Source organism: Megalobrama amblycephala, linkage group LG3 (genome assembly GCF_018812025.1).
Source record: "Megalobrama amblycephala isolate DHTTF-2021 linkage group LG3, ASM1881202v1, whole genome shotgun sequence".
In the NCBI taxonomy this organism is placed as follows: Eukaryota; Metazoa; Chordata; class Actinopteri; order Cypriniformes; family Xenocyprididae; genus Megalobrama; species Megalobrama amblycephala.
This window is the reverse complement of record NC_063046.1, coordinates 19,699,040-19,724,244: the sequence shown is the minus strand read 5'-3', so window position 1 is coordinate 19,724,244 and position 25,205 is coordinate 19,699,040. Positions and strand designations below refer to the sequence as shown.

The 25,205-nt window shown below is 37.1% G+C and overlaps 1 protein-coding gene across 2 annotated transcripts in view; it reads left to right on the top strand.

Moving 5' to 3' along the window:
• pias1a (protein inhibitor of activated STAT, 1a) overlaps window positions 1-23,874 on the top strand; it is a 53,328-nt gene extending 29,454 nt beyond the window's left edge. For both annotated transcript variants that reach the window (XM_048184489.1, XM_048184491.1), the window contains exons 3-14: window positions 10,869-10,953; window positions 11,120-11,167; window positions 11,280-11,370; window positions 11,582-11,716; window positions 12,928-13,033; window positions 15,919-15,992; window positions 19,204-19,364; window positions 19,581-19,711; window positions 21,868-22,051; window positions 22,165-22,304; window positions 22,400-22,440; window positions 22,546-23,874. In XM_048184489.1, coding sequence (XP_048040446.1) covers window positions 10,869-10,953; window positions 11,120-11,167; window positions 11,280-11,370; window positions 11,582-11,716; window positions 12,928-13,033; window positions 15,919-15,992; window positions 19,204-19,364; window positions 19,581-19,711; window positions 21,868-22,051; window positions 22,165-22,304; window positions 22,400-22,440; window positions 22,546-22,839 — 1,490 coding nt within the window. In that variant the 3' untranslated portion in view covers window positions 22,840-23,874. The remainder of the gene's footprint in view (window positions 1-10,868; window positions 10,954-11,119; window positions 11,168-11,279; window positions 11,371-11,581; window positions 11,717-12,927; window positions 13,034-15,918; window positions 15,993-19,203; window positions 19,365-19,580; window positions 19,712-21,867; window positions 22,052-22,164; window positions 22,305-22,399; window positions 22,441-22,545) is intronic.
• The last annotated feature ends 1,331 nt before the right edge of the window (window positions 23,875-25,205 follow it).

Below are 25,205 nucleotides of genomic sequence, written 5' to 3'. Positions count from 1 at the left end.
CATGTCTTGTGTTAATGATTCTCCTTGTGCTTTAACGGCATATTTCTCTCTGAATGCTCTAACAGCATAGCATTGCCTCCCACTTCTTACACCACAGGAAGCGAGTGTTTATTTATTTGCCATAATCACATTATTATCATTATTTTGCTCTCATCAGAGCGATCCATGCTCAATGCATACATTAGTCATTATCTGAATCATTCTCTGGCATGCTGACATATAGGAGCATTTGAAGAACTGGGACTTTTTAGATGTATTATTTTTGTCCTATAAAGGATGTCAGTGTCTTTTATTAATTAGCTGGGATGTGTCTTGCTGCTGCTCGCAGCATGAATGTACTCCCACACAATGAGAGCAGTGCAGTGTGCATTCTTCAGTTATGAACCAAACAATATATGCACTTTCTGAATAAAGGCGGCATCAATGACAACCATTTCAGGACTGTCAGAATAGTTTTGTGAATTAAATGAGTTAAACAGATTTAGCATTAGAAGACTCGTTCTCTATAAGTTCAGTTCAAAATGAAAATAGCTTTAATGGCATGACCACAAATACAGTATTGCCGAAGCTAAGAATTCATGTAAAAGGAGAGTAACAGATTATTACATTTTAGTTACAGCTGCACAAAACCTTCCTTTCTGTTTCGCTCTGTCTATCCATTTCTTTGTGTTTCTCTTCCTGTCTCCATTTTCTGCAGAAAGACTGAGAGGAATTTTTATTGGCGTGTAAGTTGGGTTTAGAGTATCCTAGCAGTGTTTTCATTAAGATGAATGATCTACAGAGGAGTAGTATGGGACTGTGTGTGTGGGCACACTAAAGCTACAGCGCAGTTACCCTCACAATCATACCCTTACCATTTTTTGTGTCTTGTAACTAGCATTCTACAATACTCAATCTATGAGTACCACTTCCTGTATTGTCTTTAATCACACTCTTTCCTCTCTGGCCAAGTGGACATATTTTAGTAGTGATAGGCTGTAGTGCTCTGATTTTTATTTTTAGTAGCCCTGTTTACACTCACTTAAAACATCACCAACTGTGTTTACACTGATACCTAAAGTGATCTCAGGCGTGCTATTAGTGGGTTGTGCGTGTAAACAGATCCGCTTACAGTCAGGTGGGTCTTGTAGATGTTGGTTTGCATGGTTTTCTGAGTGTTTACCTGCCCATACAGATCATGACTAAATAAAACAGATACTACAACTAATACGCAGTTTGGTATGCAGATGAGCAACTGCAGCATTGCTAAAATAACAATATGAATTGCTCTTGCAGTCAATGGTGGTACACTTGTTCCTCCTTCACGTGATTCACATGTACATGCAGGAGTTCTCATGCATTAACTTTACACTACCATTCAAAAGTCTGCGGTCTTTAGGATTTTTGTCTCTTTTGCTCACCAAGGCTGCATTTATGTGATCAAAAATACAGGAAAAACAGTAATTTTGTGAAATATTATGACTTAAAATAACTATTTTCTGGGGGTTTTTTTTGTTTCATTTTTTAAAAAAAAGGAAAATTTAATTAATTCTTGTAGTTTCAAAGCCGAATTTTCCGCATCATTACTCCAGTCTTAAGTGTCACATGATCCTTCAGAAATCATTATAATATGCTGATTTGATTTGCTGCTCGAGAAACATTTCTTATTATTATCTGTGTTAAAAAAAAGTTGCGCTGCTTAAAGTTTTTTGGGTGGACTTTTTTTTTGTGATACATATTTTTCAAGATGATTTGATGAATAGAAACCTCAAAACAAAACATTTATGTCTTTACTGTCGCTTTTGATCAATTGTAAAGCATCCTTGCTGAATATAAAAAGGATTAGTTCACTTTCAAATGAAAATTAGCCCAAGCTTTACTCACCCTCAAACCGTCCTAGGTGTATATGATTTTCTTCTTTCTGATGAACATAATCGGAGAAATATTAATAAATATCCTGACGCAGTTTTATAATGGCAGTGAACGGGAACAATGAGTATGAGTTGAAGAAAGTGGCTCCATTCATCATTAACATATTCCACCCGGCTCCAGAGGTGGCTAATAAAGGCCTTCTGAAGGGAAGCGATGCATTTGTGTAAAAAAAAAAATTCTTCATATGTTGAATACAGAAGGTGGTCTGGCCAAAGCTAGATATTTTACTTCATAACTTGTTTAAATGGATATTTTTAACACACATGCATCGCTTCGGTTCAGAGGGCCTTTATTAATCCCTGGAGCCATGTGGAGTACACGTTTATGATGGATGGATGAAGATGGAAGTACTTTCTTCAGCTCATACTCATTGGTCCCGTTCACTGCCGTTATAAAGCTTGAATGCGTCAAGATATTTATTAATGTTTCTCAGGTTATGTTCATCAGAAAGAAGAAAGTCATATACACCTAATATGGCTTGAGAGTGAGTTAAGCTTGGGCTAATTTTCATTTGAAAGTGAACTAATCCTATAATTCCCTTTTAAAAAGAAAAAAATATTGATACCTGATTGCCTAGTGATTTCAGACCAGATTTAGGCTGCCAGTCATTTAACAATGATGAAAAAGCCTTTATTTCATCCAACATCCATGCTACTAAAATTTTATCACCTTTCATTTGTATTCAATTCTATTACCATCTTATCAGTGTCTTCCAGAATTCAGAATTTTTATATTAGTGCATTCCTGAACTGGTTTATCCAAATATACTGTATTTCCTCACTGTAATTTCATATACAGGTTTTGTCAGATTGCCAGTGAAAATAACTATCATACTGTAACTGCAATATAAAATTATTCACATCGTGATATGAGATTTTGGTTTGTTAGTTTCTTTTTGCACCAATTCCACAAAAAGTTTTGTGCAGCCACAGTGAGTGTCAGTTTAACTATTACTTAACTCAGTAACCAGAATCATGACTCAGCCAGCCTCTCTGAAGAATAAAAACACACAGACATCACTATCAATCATGTAACACACAGCCAGCCTTGCAGTCAACACAATCAAGAGTCTAATCCACAAGACACCCTCCTGTCAAAGAGAAGACAAAATGCTTATTTAGCCCTTTCTAATCTAAATTCAGCAACAAATAACATTAAGTGCGAGTTGTTATTGTTAGGATAAATGCACAGCTTTTTGTCATACGTAGGAACACATGCGTATCTTTGGGTCTTTATGCTTCGTTTTGGTTTGACTTAATTGCACACATTTATAATCAGGTCCTGGAAAAGGCACGCTCTTACTGTTATCCTCACACGTGGCTACAGAGCAGGATTTATGTCTTAATTAGGTGCATGGAGATAAAAAGGGAGGTTTGTCAGAAACAAACTGAAACACACAGGCCTTCATGTCCACTTTGCATCCAACTGTTGAAGCAAATCAGATGATAAAGACTGCTGTGCTATTTTTAGATTAGACATGGGGGAGGGAACTTGTGCCTGCGCGCTCTCTCTCTCTCTCTCTCTCTCTCTCTCTCTCTCTCTCTCTCATATACCCCTGTCCGCCTCTCCCCGTCAATCTCCCTTTGTTTCTCTCCATCTCAACACTGTTATTTTCCCTGTCTCTCCCCCTTCCTGTCTCTCTCTTTTTCTTGCTCTCTCGTCTTTTACCTCCACAGTGTTGATTGTGAGAGTAGAGATCAGGCTAATTATGTGTCGTCGAGTCGATTCTCCTGGTCTAATTGCACCCCTGCTGTTTCATGTTAAGGAAAGTGAGAGATTTGATGAAGGTGCGGGAGAGAGAACAAGAGACAGACTGAATACAAGCAAAGCAGGAAAGGTACGGACTGTGAAAATGGGTTGGTGGGTGTATAGCAACACCTGTTTGGCCTTTCATCATCATGGCACTGGTCAATATTCATAGTTAAATGGAAAATAATTAGCTCCATAACGATGCCTCACACACACTCATATTCAGAGAATGCTCTATCTTTCTTTTTGGTGTATGCTGATGAAATAGAGCAAAGTCAATAGACCTGTCAACAGGATGATATATTGTACGTGTATGAGAAGGAAAAAGACAAATGAAGGCAATGGAGAAAATTAAACGAATGGAGAATGAAAGTCTGGGAGGGGGAGAGTGCACAGCAAGTGTCGAGAAAGTAAAATGGCAACAACTTGGAAAAACAGGTTCACAGAGATGCAGGAAATTAAGACATTTTGTGTAATTTTTGAAGCTGTGCATGGATGGGCAACTCCGGTCCTGGAGGGCCAGTGTCCTGCAGAGTTTATCTCCATCCCTGATAAAAACTCACTTGCCTATAACTTTCTACTAGTCCTAAAGACCTTGATTAGCTGGTTCAGGTGTGTTTGATTAGGGTTGGAGCTAAACTCTGCTGGGCAGTGGCCCTCCAGGACTGAAGTTGCCCATCCCTGATGTACATGATGACCGTCGTCAAAATAACAGCATGACAACACTTGCGAATCACAGGTGCCAAATGCCCACCCATATTCCCGTTATTTCCACTTAGTTTAGAATTATCACTTTAACAAAACTACTTTCAAGCTTTTTGCAATATCATGTGAGCAAGAAAGCTGTAGTACTTTTTATGGTGCATTCAGTAGTTCTTTAGGTAGCATTCACATTGCTGTTCTTCGTGTATGTTAGATACCAATACCACAGTGGTGTTACACGTCGCCTTGCCATGAATCAACGTGGATCAGTCAAGTCACCTTTATTTATATAGCGCTTTTTACAATGCAATTCAAAGCAGCTTTACAGTGATAACAGTGATATAGTGGCTGTACAGCAACTATAAAAGAAAATAGTGTCACTGTCCAGCTTAAAGGATTAGTTCACTTTCAAATAAAATTTTCCTGATAATTTACTCACCCCCATGTCATCCAAGATGTTCATGTCTTTCTTTCTTTAGTCGAAAAGAAATGAAGGTTTTTGATGAAAACATTCCAAGATTATTCTCCTGATAATGGACTTCAGTGGCCTCCAAAGGGTTGAAGGTCAAAATTACAGTTTCAGTGCAGCTTCAAAGGGCTTTAAACGATACCAGATGAGGAATAAGGGTCTTATCTAGCGAAACGATTGGTCATTTTCGAAAAATTTTTAAATGTATATGCTTTATATAAATAAATGATCGCCTTCCATGTGCTTCCGCCAAAACTGCACTTTCGCGTTCTTCAAAAAGCTTAAGCTGTATGTCCTACACCTTCCATATTCTACTTACGGAACAAACGCAGCGCCAGTTAAATTTTTTCCGTAAGTAGAATAGGGATGCATATACATTTACATTTTTATCGAAAATGACCAATTGTTTCACTAGATAAGACCCTTATTCCTTATCTGGTATTGTTTAAAGCCCTTTGAAGCTGCACTGAAACTATAATTTTGACCTTCAACCGTTTGGAGGCCATTGAAGTCCACTATATGGAGAAAAATCCTGGAATGTTTTCATCAAAAACCTTAATTTCTTTTCGACTGAAGAAAGAAAGACATGAACATCTTGGATGACATGGGGGTGAGTAAATTATCAGAAAAAATTTATTTGAAAGTGAACTAATCCTTTAAGTAAGTTCAGTATTGTCTCATTTCCATTGTAAAAAATCATTAATTATTAATTTAGTTCATTTATCTATACAGCAGCTCTGGAGAAAACATTGATGTCGTCGTCCAGCTCAGCTCAGTTCAGTTCCCGTACAATGATGTCAATGCAGGCAGATCAGTAATATTGTTGAATAGTAGGTGCATGTCAGCATGATCATCTCTGAGTTTTGTGTAAATTACACTGATACTAGTGAGCAGGGTATATAATAATTAATTCCCAGTCAACAAGAAAGAAGCAACTTGGGCATCACTAAGAATTTTCTGTCATCAGATCATGCCATTGTGATGTTTACGCTCATTTTTTTGTCTTACTTTCTCTCTTCTGGCTTGGCTTCAGACCTTTTCTGCTTCTTTGACCTTAAAGGTGCTGACTCTCCTATTGTTTACGCTGGTAAAGCAAGATAATGTGTGATCCGTTGTCTAATTTTCATTCTTTGCAATACTACACAACAGTGAAACATCGCGGGGAACATCATTTCAGCATGGCCAAAGATACATTGCAAATAAACATTATAGCGCTGGTGTAATCTGTATCAGAAGTCTTGGAAACGCATCTTGGCCAATCAATTCTGAGAAGTGGGACTAATTAAGCTTTTCATGTATTTGTCTAATTATTTTTCTAAGAGTATCCGATATCTGTCACATCACTAGGAATGATTAAAGGAATCACTAGGAATGATCACCCAAAAATGAAAATTCTGTCATTAATTACTCACCCTCATGTTGTTACAAACATGTAAGACCTTCTTTCATCTTTGGAAGATAAATTAAGATATTTTGATGAAATCCGAGAGCTCTCTGACTCCTCCATAGACAGCAATTTAATTACCACTTTCAAGGCCCAGAAAGGTAGTAAAGACATCGTTAAAATAGTCAGATGAAGTCGTTATTTTTGTTTTGTTTTTGTGCACAAAAAGTATTCTCATCACTTCATAGAATTTAGGTTGAACCACTGTAGTCTCATGGACTATTTTAGCAATGTCTTTAGTACCTTTCTTGAAAGTAGTAATTATATTACTGTCTATGGAGGAGTCAGAGAGCTCTTGGATTTCATCAAAAATATCTTAATTTGTGTTCTGAAGATGAACAAAGGTCTTACGGGTTTGAAACGACATGAGGATGAGTAATTGATGACAGAAATTAAATTTTTGGGTGAACTAACCCTTTAAATGACTCAGGCTGAGCAGGAAAGATCAAGAGGGAAATGGGGTGTGAGTGTGTGGCTTGTGTTAGTTTTACATGAAAAACTGAACTTCTGCGCTTGGAGACATTTAAATTACTGGTGTGAAGATGTTTGGCTCTGCTGGGTGTGTGTCACTGTGTTGCAGCGAATGTTATTTTAGGGAAGATTTCAATGGATGAGAGCACTTGAGTTAGTAAGATCGCTCTTTATATACATTCTTGAATGTGTAAGAGACTGTTAAATATGCAAGAGTGGACAAGTTTGCATCTGAGTTTGCATGACCGAACGACGCAGTATGATTTGCAGACAGTCCTTCCTTTTTTACATGATCAGCTTTCCTGATGTTCACCAGTTCTGGCAGGAACCTTGGTTTAAAATAGGCCTGTCACAATATCAGATTTTCACTACACGATTAAATGGCCAAAAGAATTTGTGATAACAATGTTATTGCGATATCTATAAAAGTTTTAAAAGAAAAAAAATGCTATCAGTCAAATTCATCTTTAACTTTGTTTACTTTGTGTTTTTCTCTTTTTTTGGTCAATGACTCACCCTCAAAATACCAGTGTCAGGAGACAGACAGTTTGTAACCATAATTGTAACAAAAAAAAAAAAAAAAACTTAATGTTGATCAGCACGTCCTGCAGACTAGTGTGTCTTTTGCGGAATTCAAAAAAACTCCCACACTGGCGAGCTAACTGTTTTTCAGGTGTGAACCGGAGTGTCTCGCTTTCATTTGTCACATGTCTTCAGACATGATTTTGTGTGGCAGCTATACACACATTGTCATTGCAGTCTTCTTTTTCCCATTGTATGAGGGGAGGAAGCCAGCATTGAAGTTCAGTACCACCACCTACTAACTACAAACCCGATTCCAAAAAAGTTGGGACACTGTACAAATTGTAAAAAAAAAACAGAATGCAATGATGTGGAAGTTTCAAATTTCAATATTTTATTCAGAATACAACATAGATGACATATCAAATGTTTAAACTGAGTAAATGTATCATTTTAAGGGAAAAATAAGTTGATTTTAAATTTCATGGCATCAACACATCTCAAAAAAGTTGGGACAAGGCCATGTTTACCACTGTGTGGCATCCCCTCTTCTTTTTATAACAGTCTGCAAACGTCTGGGGACTGAGGAGACAAGTTGCTCAAATTTAGGAATAGGAATGTTGTCCCATTCTTGTCTAATACAGGCGTCTAGTTGCTCAACTGTCTTAGGTCTTCTTTGTCGCATCTTCCTCTTTATGATGCGCCAAATGTTTTCTATGGGTGAAAGATCTGGACTGTAGGCTGGCCATTTCAGTACCCGGATCCTTCTTCTACACAGCCATGATGTTGTAATTGATGCAGTATGTGGTCTGGCATTGTCATGTTGGAAAATGCCAGGTCTTCCCTGAAAGAGACAACGTCTGGATGGGAGCATATGTTGTTCTAGAACTTGGATATACCTTTCAGCATTGATGGTGCCTTTCCAGATGTGTAAGCTGCCCATGCCACACGCACTCATGCAACCCCATACCATCAGAGATGCAGGCTTCTGAACTGAGCGCTGATAACAACTTGGGTTGTCCTTGTCCTCTTTAGTCCGTATGACATGGCGTCCCAGTTTTCCAAAAAGAACTTCAAATTTTGATTCGTCTGACCACAGAACAGTTTTCCACTTTCCCACAGTCCATTTTAAATGAGCCTTGGCCCAGAGAAAACGCCAATGTTTTCTGGAAGTATTCCTGAGCCCATGTTGTGATTTCCATTACAGTAGCATTCCTGTATGTCATGCAGTGCCGTCTAAGGGCCCGAAGATCACGGGCATCCAGTATGGTTTTCCGGCCTTGACCCTTACGCACAGAGATTGTTCCAGATTCTCTGAATCTTTGGATGATATTATGCACTGTAGATGATGATAACTTCAAACTCTTTGCAATTTTTCTCTGACAAACACCTTTCTGATATTGCTCCACTACACTCAAAAAAATGAATTGTTGGATTTACTTAAAAAATAAGTGTCAAGTGGTTCCATGCAACAATATTGAGTAATTTTTACAAAAAACTGTTTAGTTGAATGAACAAAGGAAATTCAAGTAAAGCTGACAAAATTTCTTTGAGTAAATACAAATCATTTGAATGTCACTGTTACATAATATTTATATGTGCAGTTTACTTAATGTTATGTTGATTACGTAAGATGAACACACTTTTTTTTTTGAATAATCATTTAAATAAAAAGAATACAACATATCAAAATGCACTCAAAAAATAACTAATTGAACAAACTCAATTGAATTGAGAGCAGGAATTTCATCCTATAAACACACGTATATGAGTGCGCACAGCCTAAACACAGGCGACACTCTTCTGCATGATGGTAACCACAAAATTCAGAAACATTACAGAAACTACTCTAAATGTCCAACATAACTGAACATTAAACACTAACATAATCTAACAACATCTTTCCCTTTACTGAAAAACACATAAAATTTACTCTCCTAATGCAGTCCCTTGCAAAGCATGCTGAGAACTACGGATCCACTGCACAGTTAGTTATGTCAACAATAATGTGTGCGTTTCACACAGCAATGTTAGGTTGACTGAACAAACACTTACTAAGTAAAGCTGACAATACTCAATTTTAGTAGAAACAACACAGTTAAATTATGTTCATGTAGTTACATGAGTTTTTTAAGTAATGTGAACAAGGGTGGTTTGAGTGAAACTAACAACAGTGAAAGTTCATTTTTTTTAGTGTATTTTTCGCCGCAGCATTGGGGGAATTGGTGATCCTCTGCCCATCTTGACTTCTGAGAGACACTGCCACTCTGAGAGGCTCTTTTTATACCCAGTCATGTTGCCAATTGACCTAATAAGTTGCAAATTGGTCCTCCAGCTGTTCCTTATATGTACATTTAACTTTTCCGGCCTCTTATTGCTACCTGTCCCAACTTTTTTGGAATGTGTAGCTCTCATGAAATCCAAAATGAGCCAATATTTGGCATGACATTTAAAAATGTCTCACTTTCAACATTTGATATGTTATCTATATTCTATTGTGAATAAAATATACGTTTATGAGATTTGTAAATTATTGCATTCCTTTTTTATTCACAATTTGTACAGTGTCCCAACTTTTTTGGAATCGGGTATAGAAACTAGCACAAAATTAACTAAAAACAGTGGAACAAAAGTAAGTAAAATAAACTGAACTAAATGTTTGGCTGTAACTGGACTTGGTTTTTCACCTTTATCAAACCGATGCTGATCTGTGTTTTGCAGTCAGTTATTATAGCCATCTTATTTTTAATGAGTGTAATTAACAGCATAGTCCCAAATGACTTAACATGACTTGTTGCAGGCTGAGTCTGAGACTGGTAGCGCAACAACAAATGTTTTCAAAAACAACAATCCTCACATAATCTGTACCCTGCTGAAAAATCCAGCATAATCAAGCATGAATTCCATGTTAGTTCAGGCTGGTGTATGCTGGTTTGAGTAGTGCTGCTGGTCCACCACAGCACTCCCACTTCCCATTCTGGATACCATCATCCAAAACATACCTTATGCTGGTGATTTTTCAGCAGGATAGTTAGTTTTCAAACATACACTCTGTCAAAGCAACGGTTTCAGATTGTCGGCTGTAACCATAATGGTTTCTGACACATTGTTTATCTTGTCCTTAAACCTTTGGGAAAAAACAGCTTGAGTCTCTTCTTTTGATGACAGTGGAAATGAACAGCAGGAATAATATGAACATTCCCAGAAAAGATTGTTTTGAAGGAATATTGATGTTATTTAAGCTGGACATGGATCAGAGTGGGGGGAGAAGACTGTAACATTACTCTTCGGGCTTTGATTGTAGCTCCCTCACATATGGGTGGAATTATGCGGATAAGAATCTTGCTTGGATATTGAAAATGAAAAATGAAAAATACTTTATCTAAATAATTAGGACTGGTTGAAATACTTTGCATATTTGAACTTGCTCTGAGCCTTTTCAGAGCCCACAAACCTTATATGAAATTGTCGCTCATCTCAAAGTCATTAATAATATTGTTGGGTATCAATCACAGCAAGCGTTATATGTGGACTATGAAAACTGTTGTTTTATGTTAGGTTGTTTCAGTGTAGTAATTTTTCTTCTCTGTGTCTTTACAGCTTCAGATAACAGTCAGAGGTTTCAGGAAACATGTTTTGCATTTGCATTGACGCCACAGCAGGTCCAACAAGTCAGCAGCTCAATGTAAGCCCCCCACTCCCATAATATTACCTTCAGAAATGATATCTTGGTGTTACAAAACAAAATCCCTCAATAAGAAGAGGAGTTTCTGTAAGGCACTGCTTGTGTGATGGGGTGTTGGATTCAATTGTTTTCTCAAAATAATAGCTTTTACTTTCTCCTTTTGCAGGGACATATCGGGGACCAAATGTGACTTTACGGTGCAAGTACAGTTACGGTAACATATTCATGTTCTAATACACTGAAACATTTTGCATAAATATGATATAAAGCTTCAGAGCACTAGCCTGCTATTTTCTACTTATATTATAAATATGCACGTTATCCAGGTTTTGTCTATCAGAGACAAGCTGCCCTCAGGAGGACCACTTTCCCCCTAATCTTTGCGTTAAAGTCAATGGAAAACCGTGTAATCTCCCAGTAAGTTAAACTACAGTCCAATTGTCCAGCTATCCATCACTCTAAACTGAGACATATGGTCTCTTTAGCTTTTTTAAAGAAATTCTCCAAACTGTTGACACTAAATTACATTTCCACAATGCTGTTTGTTTAATAAAAAAAAAAAAAAACATTACTTTAAAAAAATATTAATTTATTTTCCATTTATTGTCTTCCTATTGTTGTTCACCAGGGATATCTGCCTCCTACCAAAAATGGCGTGGAACCAAAGAGGCCCAGCAGACCCATCAACATTACCTCACTTGTCAGACTGTCCACAACTGTCCCCAACACCATCGTAGTGTCCTGGACGTCGGAAATTGGACGGGTAGGTTAATTAATAAACCCCATCCCCCCACGTCCCAGTTCATGAATACAAGTACTTTGTTTGCAAATGTTTTTTTTTTTCACCTCTTTCCTGGCAAATCAAGCAAGCCTATTACAGGAACTTGTTGAAATGAAAATGTATTTTTAGCTCCCCATACGTGTCTTGCAGCCATTTGCAGTCACATGATAGCCAATTATAGCATTTGCTTTATGCGGTTTATGTGAAAAGGTCAGCATGTGTGCAGTATTTTAGTGTTTTCTGAATGGCGAATTGAGGGACAGCTAAAAAATAACTAATGTCAAAATAAAAAACTTGCCTTTGTTTCAGTCATTTTTCAGAAAAATTTATTGATGGATTTGACATCAAACAGAAACATTTAACTTGAGCTTTATTCATTTACATGCTTTATGTCTATTCTGTGTTTTGTGCTCTATATATTTCCCTGCAGATTGATTGATCGATCTGAAATACGTTGTGATCTTTGCGAGTGCTCATCTCTACTTTTGATATGTTCAGGAAATGCATTTGTGATGAATGGCTTTTCTTGTTCATTAGCAGTTAATGCATATTAAGAAAAATAAGCTGGATTGAGAAAAACGGGCTGCTGTTTACTTCTGAGACTACTGCAGGCAGACAGGAGTTCATTACTTTGTCCACAGATCCCTATATCTTATAAGCTAACATATTAATCTTCTCGCGCATAAAACATCACTGCACCTACATATAATATTCAGCTTCATGAATTATGTCATTTCTTATCGTATAACGTGCCTCGGCAAGCAATAAGCAATCCTGCTGCTCTCTGTGGTAGATTCTTTAAATTTTTCACTCTTTCTCAGGAGTCATGAAAATTATATGAGCTATACCTTCTCACTGAATCTGAAAGGCTCTTTATTATAGAACCTTTTCATTTGGCATTGACAGAACGATGATGTAAGATATGACCTGAAAATATAAATAAATGATGCCTAGAAGTACACCTACTTCCCATTCTGTTTTATTCTAGTACTAGCATCACATTGTTTTATTGAGATGTAATGGTGAAATTATTCTATATATTTTTTCTATATTTCACATGTTAACTTATAATAAAATATATATATAAATGGCATACTGTTTTATGAAGATGTTTTAAATGTTTCTTGGATTGAAGCATGCGATATGTCACTTTGTCTCTAGTAACGTATCCACCGTTGGGTCGTTTTTTTCAGAGTTATTCTATGGCGGTGTACCTGGTCAAGCAGCTGTCATCCACAATGCTGTTGCAGAGGCTACGGGCTAAAGGCATCAGAAACCCAGATCACTCCAGAGCACTCAGTAAGCATACATATTCTCCTGAGGAATCGAGCTGTTGTCCTAAAAGAAAAGTTGCATTTTTGAGCAATGGGTTCTCTCTGGAATTTCCTTTGGCGTTTTAGAACAGTAGTTTTTGATTTACACTACTTTGATTTACACAACCTTTTTTTTTTTTTTAAGAAATTAATATTTTTATTCAGCAAGGATGCATTAAACTGATCAAACATTATATGAGGGCTTTTACATTGTTTCAAAAGATTCCTATTTTTAAATAAATGCTGTTCTTTTGAACTTTGTTCATCAGATAATCCTGAAAAAATGCATCACAGTTTTCAACTGTTAAAATGTTTCTGGAGCACAAAATCAGCATATTACAATGATTTCTGAATGATCATGTGACACTGCTTTGCCATCACAGGAAGATACATTTTAAAATATATTAAAATAGAAAACAATTTTTGCAAATTGTAATAATGTTTCACAATATTACTGTTTTACTGCATTTTTGATCAAATAAATGCAGCCCACAATTTTGAACTGTACTTTAGGTCTGTTTAACATTACTTGAGGTTTTCACGTTTAGTTCTAAAAACCTAATTGCCTCAAATGTCAATTATGAAGCCTCTGGGCCCTATTTTAATGATCTAAGCACATGGTCTGAAGCACATGGCACAGATGCACTTAGGGCATGGCCGAATCCACTTTTGCTAGTTTACAACAGAAAAAATGGTCGGCACTTGCACCATGGTGGTTTCGCTATTTACATGGCGGATTGTGCACCCGCCTATAGGCGCATATTGCTAACGCGCCCTTTAAATAACAAAAAATAGAAAATACTGTGCCATTGACTTTAGACCTGGTTTCAGCTGGTCAATGGCGCAGTCATTTTCAGTTGCTTCAGAATAGCAATGTGCCAACAATGCGCCTGAACACACCTCGTTTTCAGACCATCACGCCCATGGGTGAACTGATGGGCGCGAGTGCATTTGCTATTTAAACAACGAAGCGCCGGACTTGAAAATGATAACTGCGTTGGGTTGAAACTAGCAAAAAACACTTGCGTTCCACCTGGCGTCGCATTGCGCTGGGTTTATGATAGGGCCCTCTGTGTTTAATTTGTGAACAAGTTGTCAAATAAGGATTTCAGCGACTGAACAGCTCTGTTTTTTTTTTAGTGCTAGTTTAATTCATACAGAAATAGTCTCTGTGTCCTCTTGCCCATTCCTCATACCAAAGATAAACTATACTGTGGCCTAATAAATGGTTGGCATCTTATTTCATCCAATTTAAAACCATGAAAATTGTTCTCCATGGACTGCAGTCAATAATAATTTTCTTAAACCTATCAAGTAGAGCTTGATAGCTTGATTGTGTATATATACCAGAATGTTTTAGTCTATATAGCATAGTGTGATAGAACTGAGTTAATCTAGGATTGCTCTAAAAACTGACAGTTCTGCTTTACACAGATTGCTCTTTCTTCGTTCTTGTCTGCCCTTCAAACTTTCCATGATACTTTAAAAGATTTTATGCATCAACCTATAAACTGTCTGAAGAGGCTTATTAATTCTGAAAGAAAGCCCTGATGCCCTTGTTGAACACACGCACATCAGCCTAAGGCAGCTCAAACAATTTCTGAAGCACCAGTCTTCAGTGTCACATGATCCTTCAGAAATCATTCTAATATGCTGATTTGGTGCTCAAGAAACATTTCTCATTATTATATGTTGAAAACAGCTGCTAAATATTTTGTGGAAACTGACTGCTCAAACATGCATTTAAGGCTTTCATGTGGAACCGAACGAAAGAACATTAACATTTAGTTTGTGCAGGTTTGTGTAATATTCTGAGTTTGCATGTCCCTGTTTTTATTAATTCTGATGAATACTGAATCTATTTTTGTGCAAGTGAGATGAGTAAATGCCATGCTCACATTTAGTCTAGATCTAGAACTACAATTATCATCATGTTTACACAGTGTACACAACGCCTTTGCACCTCACTCACAATTTCTCTCAACATGAGTACAGGAGAGGTGTCTGTCAATAAATGGGAAATAAATGAACAATAAACTGAACAAAAAATTTCCTTTTCAGGATTCTTTGATGAATAGAAAGTTCAATAGAACAATATTTATTTAAAATCAAAGTCTTTTGTAGCAATATTAATTTCTTTACTGTCACTTTTAATCAATCCAATGCATCCTTGTTGAATAAAAATATTAATTCATTCATTTAAAAGAAATACAATTCTTACTAATCCCTACCTTCTGGATGGTAGTGTACAGTACAGTATGAATTTGTATGAAGTAATAGGTATGAAGTGTTTGGTCCTTTATTATAGCCAGTGTTGGGGAAAGTTACTTTAAAAGTAATGCGTTACAATATTGCATTACTCCCTAAAAAAAAAGTAACTTGTTGAGTTACTTAGTTACTTTTTATGGAAAGTAATGTGTTGCTTCACTTTTTCTCTCCTGGGATGGGCTTGTTTGTTTTTAATTAGATATTTTATAATAAGGTAATAAGCAATGCGTTACTTAACTCTCTACTTAAAAAAGTAATCTGATTAACTCACATTAACTGTAATGCGTTACCCCCTGGCAAAAAATATGAAATGTTCTCCTCCAATTTATATATGAAAAATATTTTTTGGGTGCATAGATTCAGTTTATGAAACATGAAAAAACTGAAAAAGGAATCAGCACATCAACTTTGAATTTGTTTGTTGTGCGGATTCCTTTTTCTGTTTTAATGCGTTACCCCCAACACTGATTATAGCCAGGTTAAATGGGACTGTATTTCTCCAGTTGTATTAATAACTCGCAGACATGTATTAATAGCAGTGCAGCTGTAAAGATCACTGTGGGTTTTGTGCTGCTAATGTGTGCTTTTGCTCATGTCCTGCAGTAAAGGAAAAGTTAACGGCAGACCCTGACAGTGAAATAGCAACCACCAGCCTAAGAGTTTCATTATTATGTCCGGTAAGCATTTTATCAAACACACATCCGGTAATGTATAGTACTGTGCAAATGTCTTAGGCATGTTATTATTTTCACCCCAAAAAATAGTTTTAATCCAGTTATTTATATCTTTTGCTGCAGTGTGTCAGTAGAAGATATCAGTTCACATTTCCAAACCTTCCTTTTGCCATTAATTGTAATAATCCAGTGAGATTTTTGTATGCACAAGGAGTCTGACAACAGCCGGTATGATCCACACGGAGATCTGATCTCACCATCATCGAGTCCATCAGGGATTACATGAAGAAACAGAGAAAACTGTGACAGACTAAATCCAGAAAAACTGTGGCAACGTCTCCAAGACGCTTGAAGAACCTGCCTGCAAAGCTACTGTGAAAAGATTTAGGCACTTGTGTAAAAATACTGTAAAGTGAGGATGCTTTCAAAAATAATGTCATAAATAGATTTTATTTATCAATTAACTTCTATTAACTAAATCAGTCAATATTTGGCGTGACCACCCTTTGCGTTTTAAAACAGCTCTTGTCCAGGTACACTTGCACATAGTTTTACAGGCAAATTTGCAGGTTTCTTCAAGCATCTTGGAGATACGGCCACAGTTCTTCTGGATTTGGTTTGTCACAGTTTCATCTGTTTCTTCATGTAATCAAACAGATTTGATGATGGTGAGATCAGATCTCCGTGTGGATCATACCGGCTGTTGTCAGACTCCTCTCTCACTGGATTATTACAATTACACTGCGTTCCAAATTATTATGCAAGAGACAAATCAGTAAGATTTCTGTACAATAAACATTCAGATTTTAGTTTTTATAAGAAAATGTTTGTTCGTTTATTTATCCATGTCTTTTTAGATAACTGGTATCAATCTCAGACAAAATAATTTGCCAGATCTATGGAAACCCTACTTAGAGGTTGTTCCACATTATTAAGCAAGTCACAGTTCTCATGCAATATGAGGAGGAAGAAAGATCTTTCTGAAGATGAAAAGCATGAAATGTTGCAATGTTGTGCAAAAGGCATGAAAACAATTAATATTGTGTGAAACTTAATGGAGATTATCGAATTATCATAAGATTTGTGAGTGATTAGAGCACAGCAGAACTCGGTCAGATAAAGGCTTATTAATGAAAGTTCCTGTCAAAAAAATGAATTGTATTAAAAGGGCAGCTATAAAAAAAGCCAGTGTTGAGCAGCAAACAGGTATTTGAAGCTCCTGGTGTCTCTGGAGTCTCGAGAAGCTCTCCATGCAGGCTGGCAGTTGTGCGTAAAGATGCACTTCAGCCACTCCAAACCAAACCTCACAAAGAGAAACATTTACAGTGGGTGTAGAAATACATGAAGACTCATTTTTAAATAGTTTTATTCACTGACTAATGCCGTACTACAATGTATGGTCTAAATGGATGGATTTCTGGATGGTTGGTGAATGGCCACCACGTTCCAACAAGACCGTGACGTCAGCAAGGAGCTGGTGGGTGATGATTTGTGCTGGAATACTAGGAAGTGAGATGGAGGGTATTAAAATGACTTTTGCAAGATATGTGGAGTTCATAACTGGCCATTTTCAGCTATAGTATAAAAAGGAGGATAGTGCATAGTACAATGCACTATTGTACAATGCACTATGCACTATCCCATGCTGCAAAAAAACACCACAACAATAAAACTGTTTGAAAATGTATTTCTACACCCACTGTAAATGTTTCTCTTTGTGAGCTTTGGTTTGGAGTGGCTGAAGTGCATCTTTACACACAACTGCCAGCCTGCATGGTGAGGTTCTCAATACTCCAGAGACACCAGCAGCTTCAAATACCTGTTTGCTGCTCAACACTGGCTTTTTTATAGCTGCCCTTTTAATACAATACATTTTTTTGATAGGAACTTTCATTAATAAGCCTTTATCTGACCGAGTTCTGCTGTGCTCTAAATCACTCACAAATCTTATGATAATTCGATAATCTCCATTAAGTTTCACACAATATTAATTGTTTTCATGCCTTTTGCACAACATTGGACCATTTCATGCTTTTCATCTTCAGAAAGATCTTTCTTCCTCCTCATATTGCATGAGAACTGTGACTTGCTTAATAATGTGGAACAACCTCTAAGTAGGGTTTCCATAGATCTGGCAAATTATTTTGTCTGAGATTGATACCAGTTATCTAAAAAGTCATGGATAAATAAACAAACAAACATTTTCTTAGAAAAACTAAAATCTGAATGTTTATTGTACTGAAATCTTACTGATATGTCAATTGCATAATAATTTGGAACGCAGTGTAATGGCAAAATGAATGTTTGAAAATGTAAACTGAAATCTCCTACTGACACACTACAACAAAAGATATAAATAACTGGTTTAAAACTTTTTTGTGTGTGTGTGAAAATACTAAGGTGCCTAAGACTTTTGCACAGTACTGTATATTTTTGAATGTCTACTTGTTAGTTTAAGCCCAGGGACCGGCTGCAACAAACCTCTAAAGCTAAGAAAACTCTTAATTACAATCTGAAACAAATGATCAGAGGGTTTTCTTTGCTTAACAGGTTTGTTGCAGCCGGCTGCAGGACCTTACAAAGACCATATGAGAACCAAAATGTTATATTTTTTTAGGATTCTAATGTTTCAAAGTAGTTAAAGATCACACAAAACAAAGACAGATGTTTTTGATTTTAAGCTCAAAATGAAATCAGATTCAGAATGTTTTGTATATTATGACTCATAAATCTGTCTAAAATAGTTAGACTGTTTAATGTCAGTTGTATATTGTCATGATTATATAAGTTTTGTTCGTGTTTCACTTCTTGTTCTTTTCATTCTTTGGTCTATCTCCAAACCTGTGTGAGTGTGTGTGTGTGTGTGTGTGTGCGCGTGCGTTTTTCTGATTTATGAGGACACAAATTTGTATAATGACATGGGTATTACACTGGTATTACAATGTAAACATGAAATATGAGGACATTTCTTGAGTCCTCATATTTAAAATAGCTTTAAAAACATACTAAACAATGTTTTATTAAAAATGTAAAAATGCAGAATGTTTTCTGTGACGGGTAGGTTTAGGTGTATGGAATGTCCTCACTTTAGGTAGCAAAACAAACCTGTGTGTCTGTGTGTGTGTGTGTGTGTTTGTCTGGATTGTATCCATACGGGATGTCTCTGTGTGTTAATTTCTCCATGATTGTCTGTGCTTTTGCCTGTGTTACACAGCTGGGAAAGATGCGGCTAATGATTCCGTGTCGGGCGTTGACGTGTTCACACCTGCAGTGTTTTGATGCTACACTCTACATCCAGATGAATGAAAAGAAGCCCACATGGGTGTGTCCTGTCTGTGACAAAAAAGCACCCTATGAACATCTCATCATTGACGGGTATGCACAACACTAATAGAACAGAACTGCACATGAAACTCATTTAATAATTAAATGCAGTAATGCAGTACTCGCACCTTTAGTTTTCTATTATAATTTTAACTTTTGCATGAAATTGTCCAGCTGTGCATTAGAGAGTAGATGATTCGTGAATTCACTCTTTCTTTCTTCTCTTATCTCTCCTTTGTTCCCAACCATTTCTCTGTTCATCCTTAGGTTGTTTATGGAGATTCTTAACAGCTGTTTAGATTGTGATGAAATCCAGTTCAAGGAAGATGGCAGCTGGGCCCCCATGAGGTCGAAAAAGGAAGTGCAGGAAGTGTCTGCTTCATACAATGGCATCGATGGTAAGTTTAAGTCACTGATGATCATCTCCTCATATTGTTGAGGAACTGGTGCAGGAGGCGTTTTGAGTGCATTCTTGAAAATTAAGAATGGGTGAAAAGCCTCTTAAAACCCCTGATACAGCACTTGCCATTGTTTTTCTGTGAGTAAAGTAAGAAAAAATGCCAGCAGACTTTTCTTTTAAAGCCATACTTGACACAATGATTGACTGGCAAGTAGTTGGTTGTTTGCTGCGGTCAAGGGTTCTTTAGCAGTAATGTTGGCGTGGGCATGTTTGTTTATGGCTACCTTCAAATATACACTACACAGTTCAAAAGTTTGGGGTCTGAAAGATTTTATTTTTTATTTCTATTTTTTTTTTAGCTAGAATGCACTAAATTGATCAAAAGTGACAGTAATGACTTTTACATAGTTAGAAAAAAATTATTTAAATGAACGCTGTTCTTTTGAAATTTCTATTCTTCAATGAATGCTGAAAAAATTATCACAGTTATACAAAAATATTAAGCAGCACAACCGTTTTCAACATTGATAATAATAAGACATTGAGCACAGATCAGCATATTAGAATGATTTCTGAAGGATCATGTGACTGAAGACTGGAGTAATGAATGATGCTGAAAATCACAAGAATAATACCTTTGCCATCACAGGAATTTTACAGTATTACTGTTTTACTGTACTTTTGATCAAATAAATGCAGCCTGGGTGAGCATAGGAGACTTTTCTTTCTTTCTTTCTTTCTTTCTTTCTTTCTTTCTTTCTTTCTTTCTTTCTTTCTTTCTTTCTTTCTTTCTTTCTTTCTTTCTTTCTTTCTTTCTTTCTTTCTTTCTTTTTCTTCTCATATAGCACAGTTTAATACAATACCAGTTGCCCGAAGTGCTTTACTATCACAAGCGACATGAATTCATAAAAAATAAATTTAAAAAACAAAACAAAATTCACACACAAACATAAAACAGACACTGTTGCAATTGAAACCCCTTCAAGGAAGTTCACACACAGCGTTAAACAGATGTGATTTTAACCTCAATTTAAAAGTAGTAAGTGATTTGGCTGATCTAATAGCGATGGACAGATCATTCCACAGTTTTGGAATGAAACATTAAAACATTTTAGAAACATTAAAAAAAATCTTACCCACCTCAAAGTTTTGAACAATGGTATTGTCCAAAAAATATTTTGGACCCCATTTACAGCTGGCACTGTTCACCTGTGATCAGATCACCTGAGATTGATGTTAATGCCAGGTGTAAATGGGGCTTGTGAAATTAATATCTCTGATCTGGTGGCAAAATAATGAATATGACCTTAAAGGGTTAGTTCACCCAAAAATGAAAATTCTGTCATTTATCACTCACCCTCATGCCATTCCACACCCGTAAGACCTCTGTTAATCTTCAAAACGAAAAATAAAGTTATTTTTGTTGAAATCTGATGGCTCAGTGAGGCCTCTATAGCCAGCAATGACATTTCCTCTCTCAAGATCCATAAAGGTACTAAAAACATATTTAAATCAGTTCATGTGAGTACAGTGGCTCAATATTAATATTATAAAGCGACAAGAATATTTTTGGTGCACCAAAAAAACAAAATAACGACTTATTTAGTGATGGCCGATTTCAAAACACTGCTTCGGGAAGCTTCGGAGTGTTATGAATCAGTGTGTCGAATCAGCGGTTCGGAGCGCCAAAGTCAAGTGATTTCAGCAGTTTGGCAGTTTGACACGCGATCCCGAATCATGATTCGACACAGAAGAATCATAACACTGCGAAGCTTCCTGAAGCAGTGTTTTTGGCGCACCAAAAATATTCTCGTCGCTTTATAATATTAACCACTATTGAACCACTGTACTCACATGAACTAATTTAAATATGTTTTTAGTACATTAATGGATCTTGAGAGAGGAAATGTCATTGCTGGCTATGCAGGCCTCACTGAGCCATCGGATTTCAACAAAAATATCTTAATTTGTGTTCCGAAGATTAACGAAGATCTTACGGGTGTACAACGGCACGAGGGTGAGTAATAAATGACATTATTTTCATTTTTGGCTGAACTAACCCTTTAATTCTCCTGAAATATGTCATACTTGTATAAATTGAACTACACCCTGAAGCTATTTTGTTTACAACCCCTCTGTGTGTGTGTGGATCAGGTGGATGTCATACAGTGTCAGAGCAAAACTCTCAAACGAACGGCAACAGTGGAAGCAACAGCAAAAAAGTGGAGGTGATTGATTTGACTCTCGACAGCTCGTCTGAAGAAGAGGAAGATGAAGAACCCCCTCAGAAGAAGAGCTGCCCCTCGCTGTCCAGCATCTCTCCTCAGATGGATAATGGGTAAATGATCATTTCAGTAAAACATATTTGTCATATTTCTCTTTGAATATCCATAAATAATGCAAAAGAGTCACTTTTCTCAAGCTAACTTGTTTGTTGGCGTGTGTTCATAGGGTGCTAAATCTCCACAGACAAGCATCTCCTTTAAGCCGAACACCCAGCATGCCTCAGGTGGACACCAATTACATTCCTCCACCTCCTCCCCTCATTCAGGACTACCGCCACTACTATTCTACGCCCACAGACCTGTCAGGTACAACACACAACCATCTTTAGAAGAATGTTTAATGTGGGAAATGTGCTCATTTCAATTTCAATGTACTCATTTGTCTCCGTTTCCTCTTACAGATCTCAACTTTTTCCCTTTTTTACAAGGGGAGAATCATCAGGTAACACAATCCAAACATTTATCAGCCCGTTGTGATTGACAGATACTGCTAATCTATTGGTTGTTTTCTCTTTACCTGACTCATTTTTTTGCTGTGTCCCTCCAGCACTACAACATGGTGATGGCAGCGGCTGCGTCTGCATCGGAAGATCACGACCTCCTCCTGAGTCGTTTCCTCCCGTACGGCTCGTCTCAACTCTTCCTGGACCCTCCCTCCACCCCTGTAAGCAGCAACCTCCCTCCCATTAACGTCAACGGCAGCAGCACCGGCAGCAGCCTGGTGTCCTCCAGCAGCTTACGGGAAAGCCTTGGACATCCACCCGCCCCGCTCCCCAACTCCGAATCGGCCCCCATGTCTGCCATCTACGGACCCGTCCCAGACGTCATCTCGTTAGACTGACCCAGGACTGAACCCTCCCACGGGAAACTGACTGAAGAGACTTCCAAACATTGGGAAGAAAAAGGGACATACAGGATGACCGAAGGGCGTTTTTGTAAACGATGATAATCGTTGCCGTGTACAGAGAACAAATATATTTTTTGTTTTACTTTTGTATATACTTATCTATCTAGCTATCTAATGTATATGTAAACTTGAAAGAGTTTTCGCCCAACACGGCTTGCTAAGTTACTTTGGGTTTTAGCTCCTTGGAAACTGACGCTGTTTTTCCCTTCACAGCTTCGGCTCAACCCCTTTAACATAATATGAACACTTTTTATATCCTTTCCCCATCATATTCTGTGATTTCTATATTTTGTCTGATTCCACAGGGCACAATGGCTGCGATTGGACCGTCTACCGGACCCTTGGTTCTTTTCTCTTCCCAGCAAAACTTGACATGTCTTTGCCAATCACATTTCCCCTAAACATGCAGGATTATTTTATATAATGCTTTTAAAGGGATAGTTCACCCAAAGATAACACTCGTCACCACTTTCATGAAGATATTTTCAGTGTTCGTTTTTTCCATACAATGAAAGTCAGTGGGCTCCAGTATTGTTTTTGACCCCACTGAAACATTCTTAAAAATATCTTTTGTGTTCCGCTGAAGAAAGAAAGTCACACACACAGGTTTGGAACGACACGAGGGTGAGTAAATGATGACTGAATCTTTACTTTTGGATGAACTATCCCTTTAAGTTTGTGGGCTGTTAAGAAGCATTCCTTCTCCTTCAAGTTAACAACTGGAAGTAAAAGCATTGTTACAGATTGACAATATCTGACCTCATAATTCTTATGTGAAATGTAATTCATGACTGTTTTTAAAACAATGTAATTCTCTAACAGATTTACATCCATATTTTTTCTTGCTCGATGCCAAAAGAACACTTTTTAGTGTTGAAGTTTTTAGAGTGAGAGCTTGTGAGTTCAGTGAACTTAAATGTACACCTTGTGTAGAAAGTAAAGATTTACTCTTTCTTTGTGGCTACCATGCTTGATTGTTCTCTCATTCTTTCTTCTATCCTTCCCTCCGTCCCTCTCTCGTTTGAATTTTTCAGAAGGAATCATTTGTTTGGAGGTTCAGCAGTGGCATAGATGGTGAGGTTATGGTGTCTTCGGTGTAGGCGTGTGTCCTTAACTTGCTCATAGATGTTTGTTTTGACATTGCAGGTCTCTGTTCAGTTGTCTGTTAGGTCATCTGCGCTTGCTGCTGTGCGGGAAGTCCTAAAGCCACTCATTTCGGCTACCGTTTTGTCATGTGTGCCTTGTGTGAGTGTGTTTTGCATGTGAAAGACTGGGCCTGTTATTTCTTGTACTTCACTTCGCCTCTATTAAGCTGTTCCTCATGGCGCCCATCAGATTTAGAGCTCTTATCTACAGACTTGGGAGTTTAAAAAAAATAATAATCCTACTGAGTAACCAATGGATGTCCTTTCAAGTGCTGCTTGACCCTAAAAGAGGAAAATAATTGAGATATAAATCATTTGAGAAATATTGTTTGACAAAATGTGTTGGAAAAATAAAAGTTAAATTAGAAAGAGTTCAAATCTCTTTTTAGTTATACTTACATCAAACAGACTAAGGTGTGTGTGTGTGCATGTGCGCGTGTGTTTGCTGGTGTGGCTCTCTCAGTGTTGTTGACCAGAACTCTTTTCAAAGCCTAACTGGGTTTGGGACTGGGGTAATTGCCTGTGACAGAATCTAGCTATCGTGTCTTGCATTGTTTGATAGACTGATGAGTCTCACTCCGTTTCCTTTGCCCTCTAAACCTCCTTTTAAAAAACATTTCTTCTGAAAGCATTAGATGTTTATCAGTCAATTTGTCTCTTGACTCTTAAGATTGGTTCAAAATGTAATTGGTTAGGTAATTAACGAGATAAAAATGACAGCGACAAAAGTACATACGCTGTTATTGCAAAACCCTTGTTACCAAATTGACTACTTGTTAGATCTCCAGCAGTGTTAATTATTGACTTTATATTTTAACAAGTAAATCTAGACAGTTCTTGTCCTTTGTTTCATAGTCGGTTTGTTACCAAGGATATAGACGAAAGCTTCAGTGACAAACAGAATACAAGTTTTCATTAATTTGTTGATTTTGGTTATGATTGATAAAGGGATAAGTTGTGTGTGAATGTGTGTATGAATGCGTGTGTGCATGTTTTTGTTCTTGATGTAGGGCAAACATTGTGCAAATTTGGATGTTCCAGTGATGTGCATTTATATGTTAAAGTTGAATCCTCAACTTCACAACAAACTAATTTATATATTTTAGATGCAGAATTGTGTTATGAGTGGACTTGGTGTCAAAGTCCAAGTTTATT